The 17895-nt window shown below is 41.8% G+C and overlaps 1 protein-coding gene across 2 annotated transcripts in view; it reads left to right on the forward strand.

Annotated features, from left to right (window-relative positions):
• Nachra7 (nicotinic acetylcholine receptor alpha7 subunit) overlaps nucleotides 1–17895 on the forward strand; it is a 228521-nt gene that overhangs the window by 196407 nt on the left and 14219 nt on the right. For both annotated transcript variants that reach the window (XM_076824679.1, XM_076824680.1), the window contains exons 5-9: nucleotides 8562–8742; nucleotides 9593–9665; nucleotides 13439–13633; nucleotides 14775–14861; nucleotides 17245–17354. In XM_076824679.1, coding sequence (XP_076680794.1) covers nucleotides 8562–8742; nucleotides 9593–9665; nucleotides 13439–13633; nucleotides 14775–14861; nucleotides 17245–17354 — 646 coding nt within the window. The remainder of the gene's footprint in view (nucleotides 1–8561; nucleotides 8743–9592; nucleotides 9666–13438; nucleotides 13634–14774; nucleotides 14862–17244; nucleotides 17355–17895) is intronic.

Genomic DNA, 17895 nt, shown 5'->3' on the forward strand with positions numbered 1-17895 from the left:
AGCACATAATGAGGTACTAATCTGAGCACGCGTAGTCGAAGAATTCCTACAAGAACTTCTGAAATCCATTCTCTACTCTGAAAAATGATTGATTTAATGTATTAAGGGGAGACTCTCGTCTAACAGCCCCCAAAGTAACTGGTGTTTAAGGATTTTTTTTAAAAAACTGTTCGTCATATTGGATTAAACTCTTTTAGGATATAATTAGGCATCTTTAAAAAAATATTCCTTTATGTCGATCCTTCTTATTATTATTTAATTTTTCTCAAATCTTACCTACCTCCTCGACGATGTAAATCTTCTTGGCGGGATGTGTAGCATCTATCACAGTCATCTGATTGCAAAAAAAATTGATGTATTTTAAAGTTAGATAGTTTTCGCTGGGATTGGTCCAATTTAAAGAAAAAGAAAATGAAAAATTGAAAGAGGTATATCATTTGAAAGAAAAACTAAGGTTTTTCCTTCGACAAATTTTTCATATTATTCTTTATATCTGCGAAAAAAAGTATTATAAATAAAAACTAAAATTAAAATTTTAGGTCCAGTCCCAGCGTTAATTATTTAACTTTAAGAAAATTTTCTACTTTTTGCAATCAGGTGACTGTGACAGGTGTTACACTTGACGCCAACATCGTCGAAGAGGTTAACAGGATTCCACAGTAAATAATAAATAATAAAAAGGATCAACATAAAAAAAATTCTACAAATTTAAAGATGCCTCCTTATTCTGAAAGCGCCAACTTCTCTGCGAAATATTTAAGTAAACAAGTGAAATAAACAAACAACGCAATTTTTTTCTTGTATTTCAAGAGTGGTACAATATCCCCCCGAAAGTTCGAAAACGTTAAATGTTTATTTCATTATGAAAACCGTCACCGAAAAGTGGTGGATTTTTCGACCGAGAAAGTAAATTGTCCCCTTAATGGGTAAACTATCGTCATCTATTGCAATTGAATTCACTCGATATTTAGTATTATATTAGTACAGTTATAAGCCAATCGAATGAACTCTCTAACACCAAAGTTTGTATATTTCCATCCCCCGCTCCAGAATTCTCGGCCCCCGAATCAAAACAGCCCCATTACCGCAAGCATAGAAACACGGCGAACTTTCAGTCACAATTACCCTCGACCGTTTCATCGAGTCGGCCGCGAATCAGCATGGAACGTCCATCGTCCCTCGCCGATACCTCCGCAGCCAGATCACCCGCTCACCCCCCACTGGGTCCGCCCGAATTTTCGCTCGTCAGGCACGTTGCGCGTGCTAAAATGTAAATACCGATTAGTCACACGGGGACGTTAATGTCTAGGGGCACTTCAATTACCGTTTTCACCGGAATGCGGCCAACCGAGTCGAAAGGAAAGGGGGCCAGGTTTCGGTCGCTGCGGCCGCGGCTTATTGAGGCCTAAATCAGGTTGGCCAGGCACGGCCGCATGACTTTCCAGTAATTAGGTATTGAGAGATCGTTTCCAGGACGTCGGACAATATATCGGTAATTGGTGGCGAGGAGAGTGGGATTCGGTAGCGTGCAATTCCGAATGCTAGCAGCCTCTATCCATCGGTTTGTTTCCCACCCATCCCCATCGTCCCTTTCCATTCGACAAAGATTAAGTGGTTTTCAGACGCCCCGGCCTCCCCCGGCCCCGTCGGGCGTGAACAGTGCCAGAGATATCCGTAGATACAATCGAGCAGGTGGAATTCATTCCAGCGCATCGTGAATGCGATAGGTATACACATACATATGACTCGGGGATAAATTATTGCACCGCGCCAGATCCAAGAACGTCTCACACACGCGGCCCCGGACGAGTCGCACGGTTTTTGTGCTCGCGCCGCGGTGCCGTGTCAGTTTCGCGGGAAAATCGGCCACTCGCCACCTTCGGTTCACGCGGAACCGGTGATCGATATGTTCGTTTAAATTCAATTACGCGGACATTGCCGTGGGACCCGTTCGTCCCCAGAGACTGCAAATGTTTCATTCATCGTTTCGGTGACGAAAAATTCGCGGTAAATTGGAGGAGGACTGCACGGTTTTCTGTTGTAGGGTAGTTTGTGGTGTTGGTATCTTAGGCGCGAATATTTTGGCGCGATTCAATGCACAGATTTGACTGTCCTTTTTATAGATTCTGGTGAGACAATTGTGCGGTGTATTTGATTGCTGTTTTGTACAGAGTAAATGTGCGCGCAATATGTGCAGCAGAATATTTTCCTAGGAGGCTTCACTTTCGTGAAAATCGAGTTTAAAGTTTCGCTGAGTACGCGCGTCGCTCGGCGCGGCTTGGATAACGGGTCTGACCATTCGTCGTTATTTCTACTTAGGCGACCGCGTTTCTTCTACTAACAACGGTTTTATCAGTGTTTAATGTAGCAGAAGAATAGGGTAATATATTATTTAGATAATATATTAGTCTTCATGTACTGATGTACGAATAAAAATAGTAAATAATCAACAAACACCTTAGCCATTGTCTCTCAGCTGGAATGCTATTTTGTGGGCTAACAGCATAGCGAAATTTGTGAATGCTTCTTAAGCAACTAGCAAGTCGATTCATCTGAAATTTAGACTATGTTTTTGTGCATCTTTGAAGAAGTTGCAGGTTTTTTTTTAGTCATGTTTAAGAATAAATATAGGAATTCTGCATCGCGCCGCGCAAAATTCGTCATCCGGCGGCGTGCATGATAATTACCTATATTTATTATTAAAAATTAATAAAAAAAAAACTGCAACTTCTTCAAGGATGTATAAAAACATGGTTCAAATTTCAGATAAATCGAATCGCTAATTTATTTAAAAAAAAGTTTTCCAATTTTGCTATGTTTTTAGCCCCAAAAAATTATCCTCCTTGAAATTCTATAACGTGATCACGTTTTGCAAGTGAAAGCACGATGCGAGGAGTTAGAATAATAGAGGGTTGAGTCGGGGCAGGAGTTGGCATAGCTTAGTTTCGTGTTGACGTCCAGTAGGAAATGACAGTGGCTAGGGTATTTAAGCAGATATCGAAAGCGTATTGTTTTGGGCGGATAGACGATAGTCATTCCACAGTATGTCGGAAAATGCGGTTGCCAGTGCGCAATTTCGGATTTGACCGCGTACAGTGCTGCGCCACAAGAGCTATACATCAATGAGCAGCAGAGAACACCGAATATTTGGAACTGTCCTCAAAATTAGTGCCTCCCCCTCCCACGTTGGATGTGTCAAGCATGTCGCTTGTCATTCGATGTTACGAATATCTATTTCACATCGTTAGATTCAATCTCCTCTGCAAGAGCCCAGATATATTCGAGTGTCCGACGATCTTTACGACGAATTTTCACTATCTGCTTCTTTGATTAACGAAGGGTAGAGCTTGCTTATTCTTCCTCAAGTATTACTGTCAAAAATTTATGATCGAAGTCAAGATGTTGGTGACCCATATCTATGATTGTCACTCGTTATTCTCACAGGAAATATATATATATCCAATTTGAAATCCCAGGGATTTGTATCATACGGGTGAACAAGCTCTAAAGTTACTGATAGGTATCTGCATAGAATTTCAGCCTCTTCGAATCTTGACCCTTTGGACGAGATCCTCTCCCGGCTTCACGGGAATATGCTATCGGCATTTTTGCATGTCTGCAAGGAAACATTCAGAAGATTTTCGTGACAGGCGGGTTTAATGGCCAGGCACAAGTGGAAAGTAGTTTGGCCGATGGTACAAAGCGATTTTTCACTTCGAACGACGGGAAAATCTCGGCTGATACGACGAATCCGTGAACATTTTCGAGAACTATCTGGGAGCAGCGGCTTTGCCAAATGTCGTGCAATAATGGAGTTATATCTGCGGAGCCAGTTGCACGGTCGGGTTTCAAATCGACAATAGTGTCTCGGTTCAAGCAGCTATTTAATTCACAATGATGTTACCCAACTGTTGGAAATCCCTTGCAAGAAACAGAAAATCCGAGGGATTCTATAGACGCAACGAATATTAGGGGCATTGAGGACAAAAACGGATTAACCCACATTATTGGCGAAATTGAGTTTGAAATAATCTATTTCAACGAGCTGTACTAATCATATAAAATAGGAAAAATTCATTTCTTACGATGTGGGTTAGTCCGCTTTCGCTTTCGATGCCTCATTACAGCAGAATTATAAAATCTTTGAAGCTTCCTATTTTACAAAGTGACATTCCTGTATTACACATTTTTACGCGGTGCCCTCTTTTCTAACCCCTAATTAGAACATCACTATCCCAAGTCTTTACTTCTCACAAACACTCCTTCACCCCTCACCATATCACAAATTCCACAATCAAACATCGACGCAAAGAGAGCGTCCAAACGTTGCCCATGTTTTCTAATTCCGCCAATTCGAATGAGACGGACAGTGCCCTGTTAAATCGGGGCAAATCAAACGGGACCCCTCTGATCTCGTGTAAATTGCACGTGCGCCTGGCTCTCGCTTAAATTTAGTTCCGTTTACCAGCCCGGCTCGTCTTTTTTTTCGGCGGTCAGGCCGATCGCGAAACTCAGCTGATGCCACGGCACAAAGGACCCAATTGCAATACCCGCCCCTCCGCCCCTGCCGCCTGGGTCGCCCACTTTTCCCCATTCGTACCTATAACCCCGATCACGGATGTGGCCCTCTTGCCTTTCGATTTTCCGGCTTCCTGTGCACCGGGCACACACCGAGTGCCGTGAAAAGAGTTTGAAGGCCGATGAACCGAAACTATTTACCTGGTCGGACTTGGCTCGTGCAAATACGGACGGCCCTGCGCTGCAGCGATGCATCAGCGAGTGCATGCGACGAACGATAGCTGTCGATCGTCGTAACGACGATACGATGCTAGCACGTACGGCTCGGTTGATATTTATGAAATGAACTTTCCCCGAGCAGCCGATCGGGGCGTACCGTATCGCGGCTCGCAAGTTTATTGAAGCGTCGCTGCTGAACACAGTTACTCTAAATTGTTGACAGACCTTGATATATGAGAATGGTGATTGGCGCTGGTGTTGAGTACCTTCTGTTTCGCAAAATAAAACGGGTGGTGTTTGTACTTGGAAAGGTTCTTAGTTCGAAGATGTGCTCGCGTACAGGTCCGGGTTTGGAGATTTGACACCCCTAGGCTAGGCGATTGCTGCCCTTTTCGGGAAATATCATCAGATATTTTAACCCTCATCCGTCCCTCGTGTCAATTCGACACAGTTTTCCCGTGACACGTTTTTCGGTTCTATTATTTGTGTTGGTTGTAAACAAGCAGTATCTCCTGCATATCGGTTTATTTTGTGCGAAAGTTGTGTAGAATCTAAGATGTAAATGTTGACTCATCGATTTGAACAAGAAAATATCGAAAAATAACTGTTTATCTTGGCAATTTGACACCGAGGGACAGATTTAGTTCGTGAAATGAGAAACGGATGAGGGTTAATGTAAAAGAATTAAGACAATTTTAGAATTAATTTAATTTGCTAGATGAAAGAAGAGTGAATTGGGTTTAAAGTTGTCTCAAGCCTCTGCGTTTAAACCTTCTTCAATTCCTTTCGCCCAAAATTTGCCACCCCCAAAATTTGCAGCCTACTTAACCTATATACAAATCCACCCCTGCTTGGGTAGAGTAAATACTGTGTGATATATAATTGGTAAACAGAAAATTATTGAAAGAAGAATCTCACAAAATGAATAATAGAAAACAGAGAACAATTCATCAACAAAAGTGGAGAATTCTTAAATAACACCACTTACCAGCCCCAAATTCAAACACTTCCTTCGAGCCGCTACCACCGACAATAGAAATTCATGATTGATCGAGCATTCCTTCCCCGGGCGTTGATTAGTATCATAAAACACTCCTCGATTGATACCTACCCCCTGGAACGGATTCCAAGACAAACGTTTACAAGTACCAGCCTCGGCGTTTAAACGTAAATCGATACTAATTCATCGTACCGTGCTAAACACACACACACACACAGCCACCCTCGAAGGCTCCGTGGCTGCGATGGGAATTTAATTTTCGCCGTCAAAGGGGACGCGGCCGCTTATGCGAATTTAGCATGCGGCAGAAAGAAACGTGCATGCACAGGGTGCAGTGTGGTGTGAAAGGGGTGGGAGGGGGGTGGTTGGACGGGGGTGGAGGGCGACGGTCGTGTTGGTGGGTGTGGCAGGGCAGCAGGGTGAGTACGAGGTGGTACAGAGAGGGTGGATTCAAAAAGAATGAAATAACGGATTGGGTTGCGGCCAACTGGCCGGCTTCCAACCAATCCTTAGTCGCCTGGATGCGGGAGTATATTATGTATACCATTCACCCGCCTTATATCCGTGCCCCCGTGGAATCGTCCCGATGCATCCCCATTCAAAATCATATTTCCCTGTGAGCTCTGTCCTCCGGAGGGGGCCGGGCGAACAGGGAGGAGGACTGAAACAATAATTGAGAATGTACGGTCCGACGGTTCCTCGGAGTTTCGCGGCGTTCGTTAACGATACTCCCACGACCTGCTACGAGGCGAATTTTCCGTTCGAATTGCGAGCAATTATTGGCGTAAGCGGGGGCGCAGGGAGGCCAGCAGTTTTTCAGGAACGGGAACCGTCGAGGAGATCGTGATTCTGTTTTGGAAGTAGGGGGATGTTTCTTGGGTGTTTCTATGGAGGATTTATTTGCTTCACGGGGATGGTGTTTGGGGGATAGAGGGGAAGATTGAGATGTATTGCAACAGTGGGGTGTATTTGGATAGCAATTTGTGACTACTTTATGGGGTGTAATAAAGGGTAAAGTGTGCATCTAAGAGGTTGCTCGTGGATTGTGGAAATCTGACGAATTTATAGTTATTGTTAGTGACAGTTTACTGACCATTTTGAGGCGTGCTTTGTGGATGCTGCGTACATAGTTTGCATGATTTAATTTGGGGATACTTTGTATATTGGGGTATTCAGTCCAGGGAGGATAGCTTTAGACCGTAGTTACTAGACGAGTGTAAGCATGAAAATGGATAATGTGTTTTACAGCTCACAACTATCCAAAGAATGGTTATTCAAGAATTCAATGCCATTATAATCCCAGAAGAGCTTCAATGAGAATTTCACTTAAATACTCTATGATTATTATCCTCTCTCGGTTACCTAGTTATCCATGTCACGAAAAAGATGACCCAAACATAATCAGGTAAACTGATAAATATGTGAAATCTATTACAGAAGTTCAGTCAGCTATTATAACAGTCGTTGCAAATAATAATTGTATACTCTCGTGCTTAGAATTCATATCGTAATACAAAAATTCATTCATATCGTAGGAAATGTATGATAGGAAGTCATAATTCCAATCGATTGACAGAAACATCGTTGTGGCCTTCCTCAATAATTTCAACAAAACAATCATCGATTCATTTTCACCGTTACAACGTAGTTTACGGAGCGTGGGATTCAAAAGGTTGCGAGCAAGCAATCTATCTTTCGCGATTTCCCGCTCTCCCAGCTAAATGAAGCAGGCTGAAACGGAGGAGGGAATCGAACGCGCAAGTTAGATGGTTCACGATTCAATGCTCTTTCGTTGAACCGCGCTTTCTAATCATTGCTTCAGTCTAAAGCTTTAAATTACCTTTGGCAGAGGTAGCGAACAGAACTCGCCAATATTTGGTCCCGCGCCTAGTCTTTGCCAGGAATCCAGTCGAACTGAATTCCGCGCAACTATGTCATCCCGGTGGATAATTTAATATCAACTTATTTCTGCACGAGTGAAAAGCACATCTCAAATATTAAATTCGAACAGGTGGGGGAAAAAGTATTGCGAATCTCTTTTGCAAAGGAATTTCCCTTAGACAAAAAACAGTTGATAAAGGAAATCAGAAAAAACAGAGCTACTGTTTTGTAACACACGAGGAACAGTGACGTAGAAGGTAATTCGACTAGTCCTGAATCTTTAAACAGTTGACCCACAACACGAAGGTAGTTTAGGGGAAATGTGTCAGTCTGTTTTGACATTAAGTGTCATATTTGGGCCACCATCTATCCATCTTCAATATTCAAATTCATGGTCATAAAATCAAGAGCTGCTTCCAGTGCACTGTAGTATTTATTCCCCAATTATGTAGCTGTACGCTTGATTAAACTTCCCTCCTTTTAAGCCTTCAATTAGCCCTTCTATAATTACACATTTCCACTGAAACTGACTAGTACGATTTTTATTCCCTTAGAAATGCCTCCACTTCGTTCTATAAAGGGAAGGGAAAATACAGCCCCTTCTTTTCCAATTATGGTACTTTTATTGACGTTCACATTTGAAATCTTCTTCTAACCATCACCATGTATTTAACAGATACAATATATCAAGTCAGCTGCGTGGCATCGTCACGGTAAATCGCCAGAAATAACGAGATTTCAAAGTGTGCCCTCTTCGATTCATTAACTTGAATCGAGGAGGAATCAACGTGACGACAATCGAGTTCGATCGATTGAACTTTGGCTGCGTTCAAACGCGTGCAATCGTCTATTTTTAACAATTAATCGGGCGCTGGATAGCGCTCCAGACACCGTCTAAAAACCAATCGAACCTCGTTTGACGTTTAACGATTGTTCGTTACAGCGCGGATGAAGGGTTCGACGGTACTTACCCAACGAACGTTGTCGTGAAGAACAATGGGACCTGCTTGTACGTACCGCCCGGCATATTTAAGAGCACTTGCAAGATAGACATTACCTGGTTCCCCTTTGACGACCAGCGCTGCGAAATGAAATTCGGCTCCTGGACGTACGACGGCTTTCAGGTAAAGTACTAACTTCCAGAGTCCTTGGATGTCCTTGTTTCGAGGATGAAAATATTACATGGTAACAGTAGAATAATAGTATCGAATCAAATTTGCTTTTGTAATATTAGTCGATCGAGGGAAGGGACTCGACACTTTGAAATAAAAATTTCTTTACAATCACGACCATGTTAACATTTGAAGAAAAAAGCTCAATTTACCGAGTGAACATTTCTACAGTTCAGAAGAAAATTGTAATGCATGCATTTCTACTCATCTACGGATCACCGCAATTGTTTTCTTTGTTTTACACTTACTCTAAATTCTGCTACCTCCAAGCTAATTCCATGTGACCGTCTGAATTCTTATAAAATAAATCCACATGGTGGAAACCTCCATCAGGAGACTTGCCATACACCCGTGATTCGGTGGTTACACAAGGCACAGTAGATGCCCGAACAGTCTTCATTAATCGCCCGCGAACATTTCGAATAATTAAAATTGAGGGTGCGAATTACACGGTGCGACGGAATTCGAGGATGCTTGAGTGTTCATTAAGGAGGACAATAAGCAGAACAAAGTAGTGAGTGCACGGAGAGCAAGGGAGAAGGAGTGGAACAGAGAAAATGAAGTGTACGTTTCCTAGGCTTGCATTCGATTTGGTGAACGACGAACGAGATGCAAAATACACTTTCCTCGACCACACTCTCTCCCGTCACTGCTATCTTCCCGATAATACACCGTACCTTCTCATCTCGTTGAAAATTAAAGCAAATATTATTTAAATTCTGATTGATTAAATTTCTTTCGTGACTGTTTTAATGGCGCTTGCAGTAACTACCCCTAATCGATTGCAATAAATCTCCAACAGTTGGACCTGCAACTGCAAAACGAGTCAGGTGACATCAGCAGTTTCATCACCAACGGCGAGTGGGATCTGCTGGGTGAGTTTTTACAAGCCTTATCGAGGATCCTTCTCCTGGCGCGCCTACAGTAGTTTGCTAGCCGTGAAAGCGATTCCGCGGCGATTAGCAATTCTAAAATCCCCGCGCGATGTTCTGCCGTGCACAAAGGACCCGCGATCAATCGTTTCATAGGTCGCCAGCAGATGCATCTTACCGCCCCCGTGGGGGGCTTTATCTAATCTAGATTTTCGTCGCCGCCACGCGTGGGAGCAACATATTCACCTTCGAGAGCGAGAATTAATTAGAGCCTCGCGCCGCGACTGGGATCGCTCTAATTATTTCGATCGCCCCGCGAGCCCCACCTCGCGCGCGTAATAAAAGATGAACGTTTGCCTTTCAAGCGTGCAAGCAATTAACCAACTAATTAACTTGTCTGGCTGACGTTGTAACTGGATTGCCTCCCAAACGAGCTGCGTTCATACGGATGTTAGATTGTTTGGAAACGTCCCTTGTCGAACTCGGGATTTCGGTCCGCTAAATACCACTTGTCGTGCTTCGTTTTGATTAAACAGCAGAATGCAATCGTGTTTTCTTCGATGTAAAATTCGTCAGTTTCGCGTATCGAAATTATTGGGAATTGAAAAGCCGATGCTTAGCAGGTTCGGTTGTAAATCTAGCACAGCTTTCACTGGCAGAATTTTTATCCGAGTCGTGTGTAATTAGTAATGGAGGGCGTTAATTGTGGTTCATCATTGAGAGGGAAAATTTGGGATTTGCATTTCCGGATTTGTTCGGGGCAGACAAGAGGGAAGAGGCGTTCAATAATGTGTCATTAGCGCAGCTCCACCGGGAATTATTTGCTTTCATACTGCGGGATATCGCGTAACGTTTGCGCTGAATCCGGCTGACTCCTCCGACGCAAGCGAATTTACATGGTTACTTTTCTGCAAACTGCAAGTCCCACCGCTGTTCATTACTGTATAGAAATTGTCAAGAGTGTGGCGGTGACGTGAAGTTTGCTCTGGTTTAAATACTACACAAATTCTAGAAAACTGCGATGGGAAACCCCCACATTAGCTTCTACGTCCATTTTATCGACCATTCGTTCTTAATTTCTCCTCTATTCTCGTTATTTTATTCAGTATCGACTACACTAATAATTTATACGAATATGGAATTGCGAGGATTCATTGGCATTAAAGTAGAGACACATTAATGCGGCAGAATATGGTGTTTCATTAAATATTAAAATAAATTTAAGGGGTCATTCCGGTTACACGGGTTGAAAAAATCGATTTTTTTCTTAAACCTTTTCGAAAGTACGTATCCTCAAGAATGTACTGTTAAATATTCATGGAGAAATTCCGATTATTCTAGCTTTTACAGAGGCATTTTGTAGGGAGCGCAGAGGCTCGGCCTCTATAGATGAAAATTTTGAACGCGTTTTTATCGAAACGTCATTTGTCCACATCGCGAAGATAAAATCTCAAAATCTATCGAACCGATTGCTTTGTAAATTTTACTGCTTATTCTACACACTTATGACTCTCGCAGGGGCTACAGACAAGTATTTTCATTCAGTCTAACCTATTTTTTAAATCTAAAAAGGCCAAAGAAAAAAGCCGATTTTTCTTGCATATTGCCCGCCATTTTGCTAATTTTTTAGATAAATCACTAATTATAGTCCGAGCGATAGCGACAGTCATCGGGATGAAGAATCTGTTTGGATTTTGGGGTTCAGATAAGTCTAACAGCTGAAATCGCCTTCCCGAGCGGGGCATAAATTTTTAAACATGTCACGAAGACCGCATTCAAAAGTATTTGAAACGCAATAATTTTATTACTTTTATATTTTTTATTTACGGTAGAAATGTAGTTTGATAAATAGAAAAAAAGTTTTATTCCATTACTATAACCATTTCCATCGCAATAAATTCCTGAAAATCGTTGAATTTATCGTCGCGCTAACTGGAGTAACCCCTTAACGTAGATTTCCCATTGAATTTTCTCCCAAAAATTCGTCTTCCATATAATTCATATAATTTCGCCTGCACTGTATTTCTAATAACCTTCGGTTTGAAAAAGAAACCTTCTCCCACGGTTTTGTAATATTACGAACAAACAGCTTCCATGTAATTGCCATTTAACAGTGCCTGCGTGGATGTACCATTTATCTGCACGTAGATCAAAGCTTCAGTAATTGTCTCGTGATACCATTAAACACTTCAGCTCCGCGTATTTCCGTAATTACCGTATTACCCTCAAACAATTAGTCTTCGATTCATTAAGTTGTGATAAAGGCGCTTGGTAACTTCCGCATCCTCAAATATTATAATTACCCTTCAACCGTTCCAGATGCTTCTATCTAATAAGCCAGTTACTCGAGATAATAGCACTGTTATACAAACATCGCCAAAAGTACAGTTCACTCGCAACGTCTGTCACTTACCGTTAAAGCTTCTTACCTACTGTTCTCCGACGACGCCAGTTCCCTGGACGTCGCGGCGAGGAACAGATGATCCCAAGGAAATTGTGGAATAAAGATGTTTGCCTCTGCGGGCGCGTAGCTTTTATTCCCATGGATGTATACGCGGAAGGTGTTGGTATGTGCTGGCACATACGCGTGCACAAAGAGAGCTTATGAAGCTCTTGGCAGAAATGTGTCTTAAGTGACTTCAGCCGCAGGAAAATGTAGCTGTAACTGAAGAAACGCTTGAAAATAAAGTCGCCGACTCTCTTCCGCTATGTTGCTCGAGATAATTCAAGTGCATGGGTGCGCCCCGTTATAAAATAGTTGAGTCATCGCTATCGAGGCTGCTCTTTTATTTCCGCGAGCTTTCTCCCTCGCGAGCTGAACCGTCGCCTCTGAACACATTTTCCACTTTGTCTTCGTTGCACTTTAATTATTCCGTTGACCTGGCTGTCTGCCGCGACGTCGGGCCATTGCAAGCAACAAGATAAATAATTTCGGGACGTGATTTCCAACGACACGTGCGGGTCAATTTCGGGGGTGTCGCGTTGGATTTATTGGACGATACGAAATTGGGAAGTTAGGTCATTTGATGATAGGCGTGTACATACGAAGTGTCAGTGGAGATAAATCTTTATCAGTTGCTACCTTGGGGATTAAATTAAGCTTCCATTTTCGCACTCGTCTGGCATCTTGATTTCAGTGTTGCACATTTTTTAAATTATTTCTGGGAAGATGGAGGAAGTTGCGAGATTTAGCTCCACAACCTTAATAACTTTTGCCAGAGATTTGAGAAACTAAAGTGTACCGAAGTAAATTAGGGGGTTTAAATTATGAATGTTAGATTTAATAGAAGAGATTAAGTTGCAGTGTAAGTGGTAGTTTGAGTTCAGTATTAAATTAAATAAAGTTTCATCCAGTGCAACCGCAGCTGCGTTTAGAATGAATGTATTAATTAATCTCTGCAACACTGAGATGATTAAGTCGATTGAATGAGAGGAAAAGGCAAGGGAGTAGCAGGCAATGGTTCAACTTCTGCGTAAAAATTTAATTATAATTGTCGTCAACTGCCTATTGTGTTGAACAGGATACAGAGCAAAGGAACCTGTTCGTTGCAACAACTGAACATTTGTTCTGTACTTTTGACGAGACTATTTTCCATGTAAACGAGAGTACATAAATTAAACGTCTCTGTCAGCCTGCTGACAATTTCAGGGAAATAATGAACAGCCAGGGGATTTGTATTTCACAGAACAGCTTAACGTAGCTTTGGCTACACGCGAAACCATTTGCCTGCGCAGAAACATGGGTGTACATGGCTTTACCACTTTTTTCCTTACAGGCGTGCCTGGTCAAAGGAATGAAATTCGTTACAATTGCTGTCCTGAGCCGTACATAGACATCACGTTCGTGGTTATCATCAGGAGGCGAACTCTTTACTATTTCTTCAACCTGATCGTGCCATGTGTCCTGATCGCCAGCATGGCTGTTCTGGGATTCACCTTGCCACCCGATTCTGGCGAGAAACTCTCTCTAGGCAAGTTTGATAACTGCTTTGCATACCATGAGATTAAACGTAGCCTTGGGACGCACTATTTCACCGCTACTGAAATTAGGCTACGAACTCTTCAAACCTTCGCGAAAGATATTTCCTTCCATCTACTTTCATTTCGAGCACACTGATTCCGATTTTATGTTAATTCCTGCAGAGAAATATTGATACGCGTGTCGAGGAAAATTAATAGTCGTAAGAGTATTTGTTTAGCGAAGTGTCTAGCTGAGAAATTTAATTACAGACCCGATTGGTTACACAATTGATACGTTTTACCACGCATGAATTTCGTTATGAGTCTCCCCACTGAATTCCAATGATTACTCACCCTTGGCAAGTTCAAATCGGCTGCATAATTCCAATTCCTTGCAGGCTTCGGACCACGCTATAACAGCCCACGTGATTAGATTCAGTCGAGTTCTCGTAACGTATCGAATACGCCAGAGATTACAGCCGCGTTGATCTCGATCACAGACGTTCCGTCTATCAGCGAACAATCGGAATTTATCGATCGATCATCCGCGATCCAAGGATTTCTCCCCGCAGTCTGCTCGTGTTTCTAGAGCCAGTGTATCCAAACTTTTAAGAAATTGCCATATTTCGACATTCAGAAATTCTATATGTTACCCAATGCTTGGGTGATTTTATAAATTCTTCCTTATTCATAGCAACATAAAAGCTACAAAAATTATTCGTCATGTGTCGAATAAAGTCAACCCGAGTTAAATAAAAATATTAACTTTATTCGTCGAATAATCTAAAGGTAACGTAACTTTTATTCGATCCATTCTTTAAATAATTCTTCATTTAGTTAATGCCCACCTCGGCCCTCGATTCACTCGCAATCACTTCTTCCAACTACCTATATCACGTTGGTAAAAGAAATCAGCTGAAATTACAAAGAAGATACGTGAAAAGTGACCTGAAACTCTCGATGAAATACCCAGAACTGCAACTCATGTATCGCATTAGAAATCTATTACCTGGGGCAAAAAGATCGAGGACATGAAAATTTCGTGGCTCCGAGGATCCCCAGCTGCCGAACTCATCCTTCTCGATTAATCTCCCCTAATTATCAGCGCGCACGATAATCACTCGACCAAAGAAAAACGGGCCTGTTTTGCAGGTGTAACCATCCTTTTGTCCCTCACTGTGTTCCTGAATATGGTGGCCGAGACAATGCCAGCGACGTCGGACGCCGTGCCCCTGTTGGGTAAGTCCACGAATTTTCAGCCCCTTTTTATTACTTCGTTTTGCTGGCCACGGTGACCTCGATGTCCCCGTGCCCCTCGAAATAAAGCCAGGACCTCTGGCGAGCTCCGCTCGGAGAACAATGGCGGGTCTGGAAAATGAGAAGATACTGGCTGATCCTTCGTTCATCCATAATTCACTGGAGACGTCAAATATTGGGCCACGAATTCGGCAACGCGTAATGTCATTGTGGGAAATCAACGAGACCCCGTGCGGTGGCACCTTCCCGCTTCCACGGCCGGAGGATTGATTTTCTAGAATCCCGATGGCCGTTGACGAGCGTCCACGGGTAACGCGCGCGAAACTGCCGGGCAAGTGTGCTCGATTACGCGATTCCATTGGAGATTTCGATCGAAACCCGCGGCGGAATTAAATAATGCAGCCTCGATTATCCTCCCCCGTCTTTTGTCCATTATACGGACGCTCGATCATCAATGGCCGCTTTATTGTTCGGGAAATGTACTTTTCCCGTGCACAGTTTCACGTTCATCTCGGCTGCTGAATAAGTTACAGCGACACGTCGATATCACCATCATTACCAGCCGCGTTGGATTACTTTTTGACGGATGCGTCGGAATTCCATTTAATTTCATGGGGAGCGATTTTTAAAGCTTAGCTGTCGGTGGAAACGAAGGAACGAGCATTTGATCATTCTTTCTTAAGATATCCTCTGGAGAATCGTGAGTGTCTGATAAGTTACTTAATGAGATTTTCATTGCGAAGCCTTGATTCTAGATCAGCAAATAGACCAGCAAAAGTAATTGATAATTTGCTGCCTAGATTAATTTCTATTTGAGTAGATCTTTTTTTTTTTAATAAAAAGAGATAAATGTGTTATTAGTAATTGCAATGAATTATTTAAAAATCCCACTTCTGCTATCGATGACATTTGGGAATTATTGTACATTGATTAAAGTTCAATATCATATCTCATGAATCGTTTGATTCCTTTCATCGCAAAACAAATGTGCATGGAATCGGTAAATATCCAACAAACAAATTTTGCTTAACTCGCGTTCTGTATCACAGCAATCTGGCCATTACAAGTACAAGTATAAATAATATTTTATAAATACATTACAATTAAATTCTTATACAATTAATCAAATTATTTAATTTTCGATTAGATCTTCATAAATTATACCAAATTCTTAATTTAATATATTAAATTTAATTATTAATAAATTTAATTTTTAATTTTAACACTTAATCGCCCCAAGTTTACAAAAATCTGCTTTTATACACGTTCACCAAACCGTCCAAATACTTCGCGATAAAGTAAAAAATAAATATTGAAAACTGGTCTTAGAGTCCGCGACAGTGATAAAGCTCGGGAAGTTGTGCCATATTTTATAATGCAGCTCGGAACTCGATAGTCATTTTCGCCTGGAAAATTTCGATATTTATTATGACCAGGAAAATACGAAATACACTCGCGTCTCGCGATTTATTATCGTGATACGCCACGAGAGGAGAGAAGGGAAGTGAAAATCCTTTACTACAGTTATTCCCCCGAAGCTCTTTGCTCCTGGACCCACTGTGCGCAGGGGCTTATGCACGGATCTTGGATCTCTCGATGCACCTAGATCTGACCTGCACGGTGCACTCCTACTGTGTGGCTTATTGTATATAGAAGCCCTTTATCCCAGTGGCTGACGATCCCCTATTGCAGCCAGGGCTGTTCCACTGACAGTAGTAGTCGCTTGTCAGTAGTAACAGATCGTGCGGGTCAGACGTCGACTTCCAGGACAAACATTCATTGACTTGGCTTGAATGGGAGCGTTCCAGCCGAGCCGTTTTGAAATTGTTCAATCGATAACTCGAGGGGACGTATTCAAAACCGCGATCAACTCGATATTCCGACCACTTCCGTCATATTGAAATATGACTTTTAAATGAATTATTAGACCATTTGTGGCGGAGAGCGTGGAGGCTGGGTCTGTTCTCACCAGGGTTTCATTTTAATCGCTCGGCTGGTTATTTGCACTCGAGACGGTATTTGTTTATGCTCGATGAAAGCACTGCCGTTGAAAGAGAAAGTTTTTAGGCCAATTTCGAAGGAAGATTGTATTCAGATTTGTTTAGAGTGTTTTATTATTGAACGAGTTTGATCTGCTTTTGATAAATGCAATTTCATTTTGATTATCATTTAGTAGAGTGTGCCTTCTCTTAATAAGCGATTCCACGTTTAATTCTATTTTATGAGAGTTTATTGAGAGTGTTTAGATTTTATTGGGTTTGGTGAAGATTGGCTCAGCCTCCGTTCATTAATTAAATTGTTGTTTCTTTGTTTGGGGGAGCATGTATCCATCATTTTTCTCTTCAACTGTTTAATATTTCTACAGGTACATATTTCAACTGCATCATGTTTATGGTGGCCAGCAGTGTTGTCAGCACCATCCTTATTTTGAATTATCATCACCGTAACTCTGACACTCACGAAATGTCCGATTGGGTAAGTGTGTTTCTAACGAATCTAGTTAAATGTACAATTTACGTGAAATGCTGGCTTTATCAGGAAAAGCACTTCTCCGAAATTAGAATTTGCTGTATATACGTGCAAGGGATTACAGAATCTTCAAGTGTCATCTTTTAATGGTATCCTGTTACATAAAAAACGTAGAATTACAATGGTATGGGCGCACTGGATCGGTCACATTAAAACAACTATTATTTTAATAAATTAAAATAATACATCAAAGCTATTTTGCAATTAATTAATTATATATATTAGTTTCCGACGTTTCGATCTTGGTTTAGATCATCTTCAAGGAAAGTTAAAAACATATGTAAAATACTGCGTATGCTATTGAAAATAAGTCACCGTGCTCGGGCACAACGTGTGACTCGCGAGTCGGTTGGAATAAGACTTGTTTTAATGTGACCGATCCAGTGCGCCGATACCATTGTAGTTAAGTTTTACGGTCGAAATTTAGTTTATTTATAATTCTTTAAAAACGTAGAATAATACAAATAGTAAAAGATCATGGGACGAT

Source organism: Andrena cerasifolii, chromosome 12 (assembly GCF_050908995.1).
Source record: "Andrena cerasifolii isolate SP2316 chromosome 12, iyAndCera1_principal, whole genome shotgun sequence".
Classification (NCBI taxonomy): Eukaryota; Metazoa; Arthropoda; class Insecta; order Hymenoptera; family Andrenidae; genus Andrena; species Andrena cerasifolii.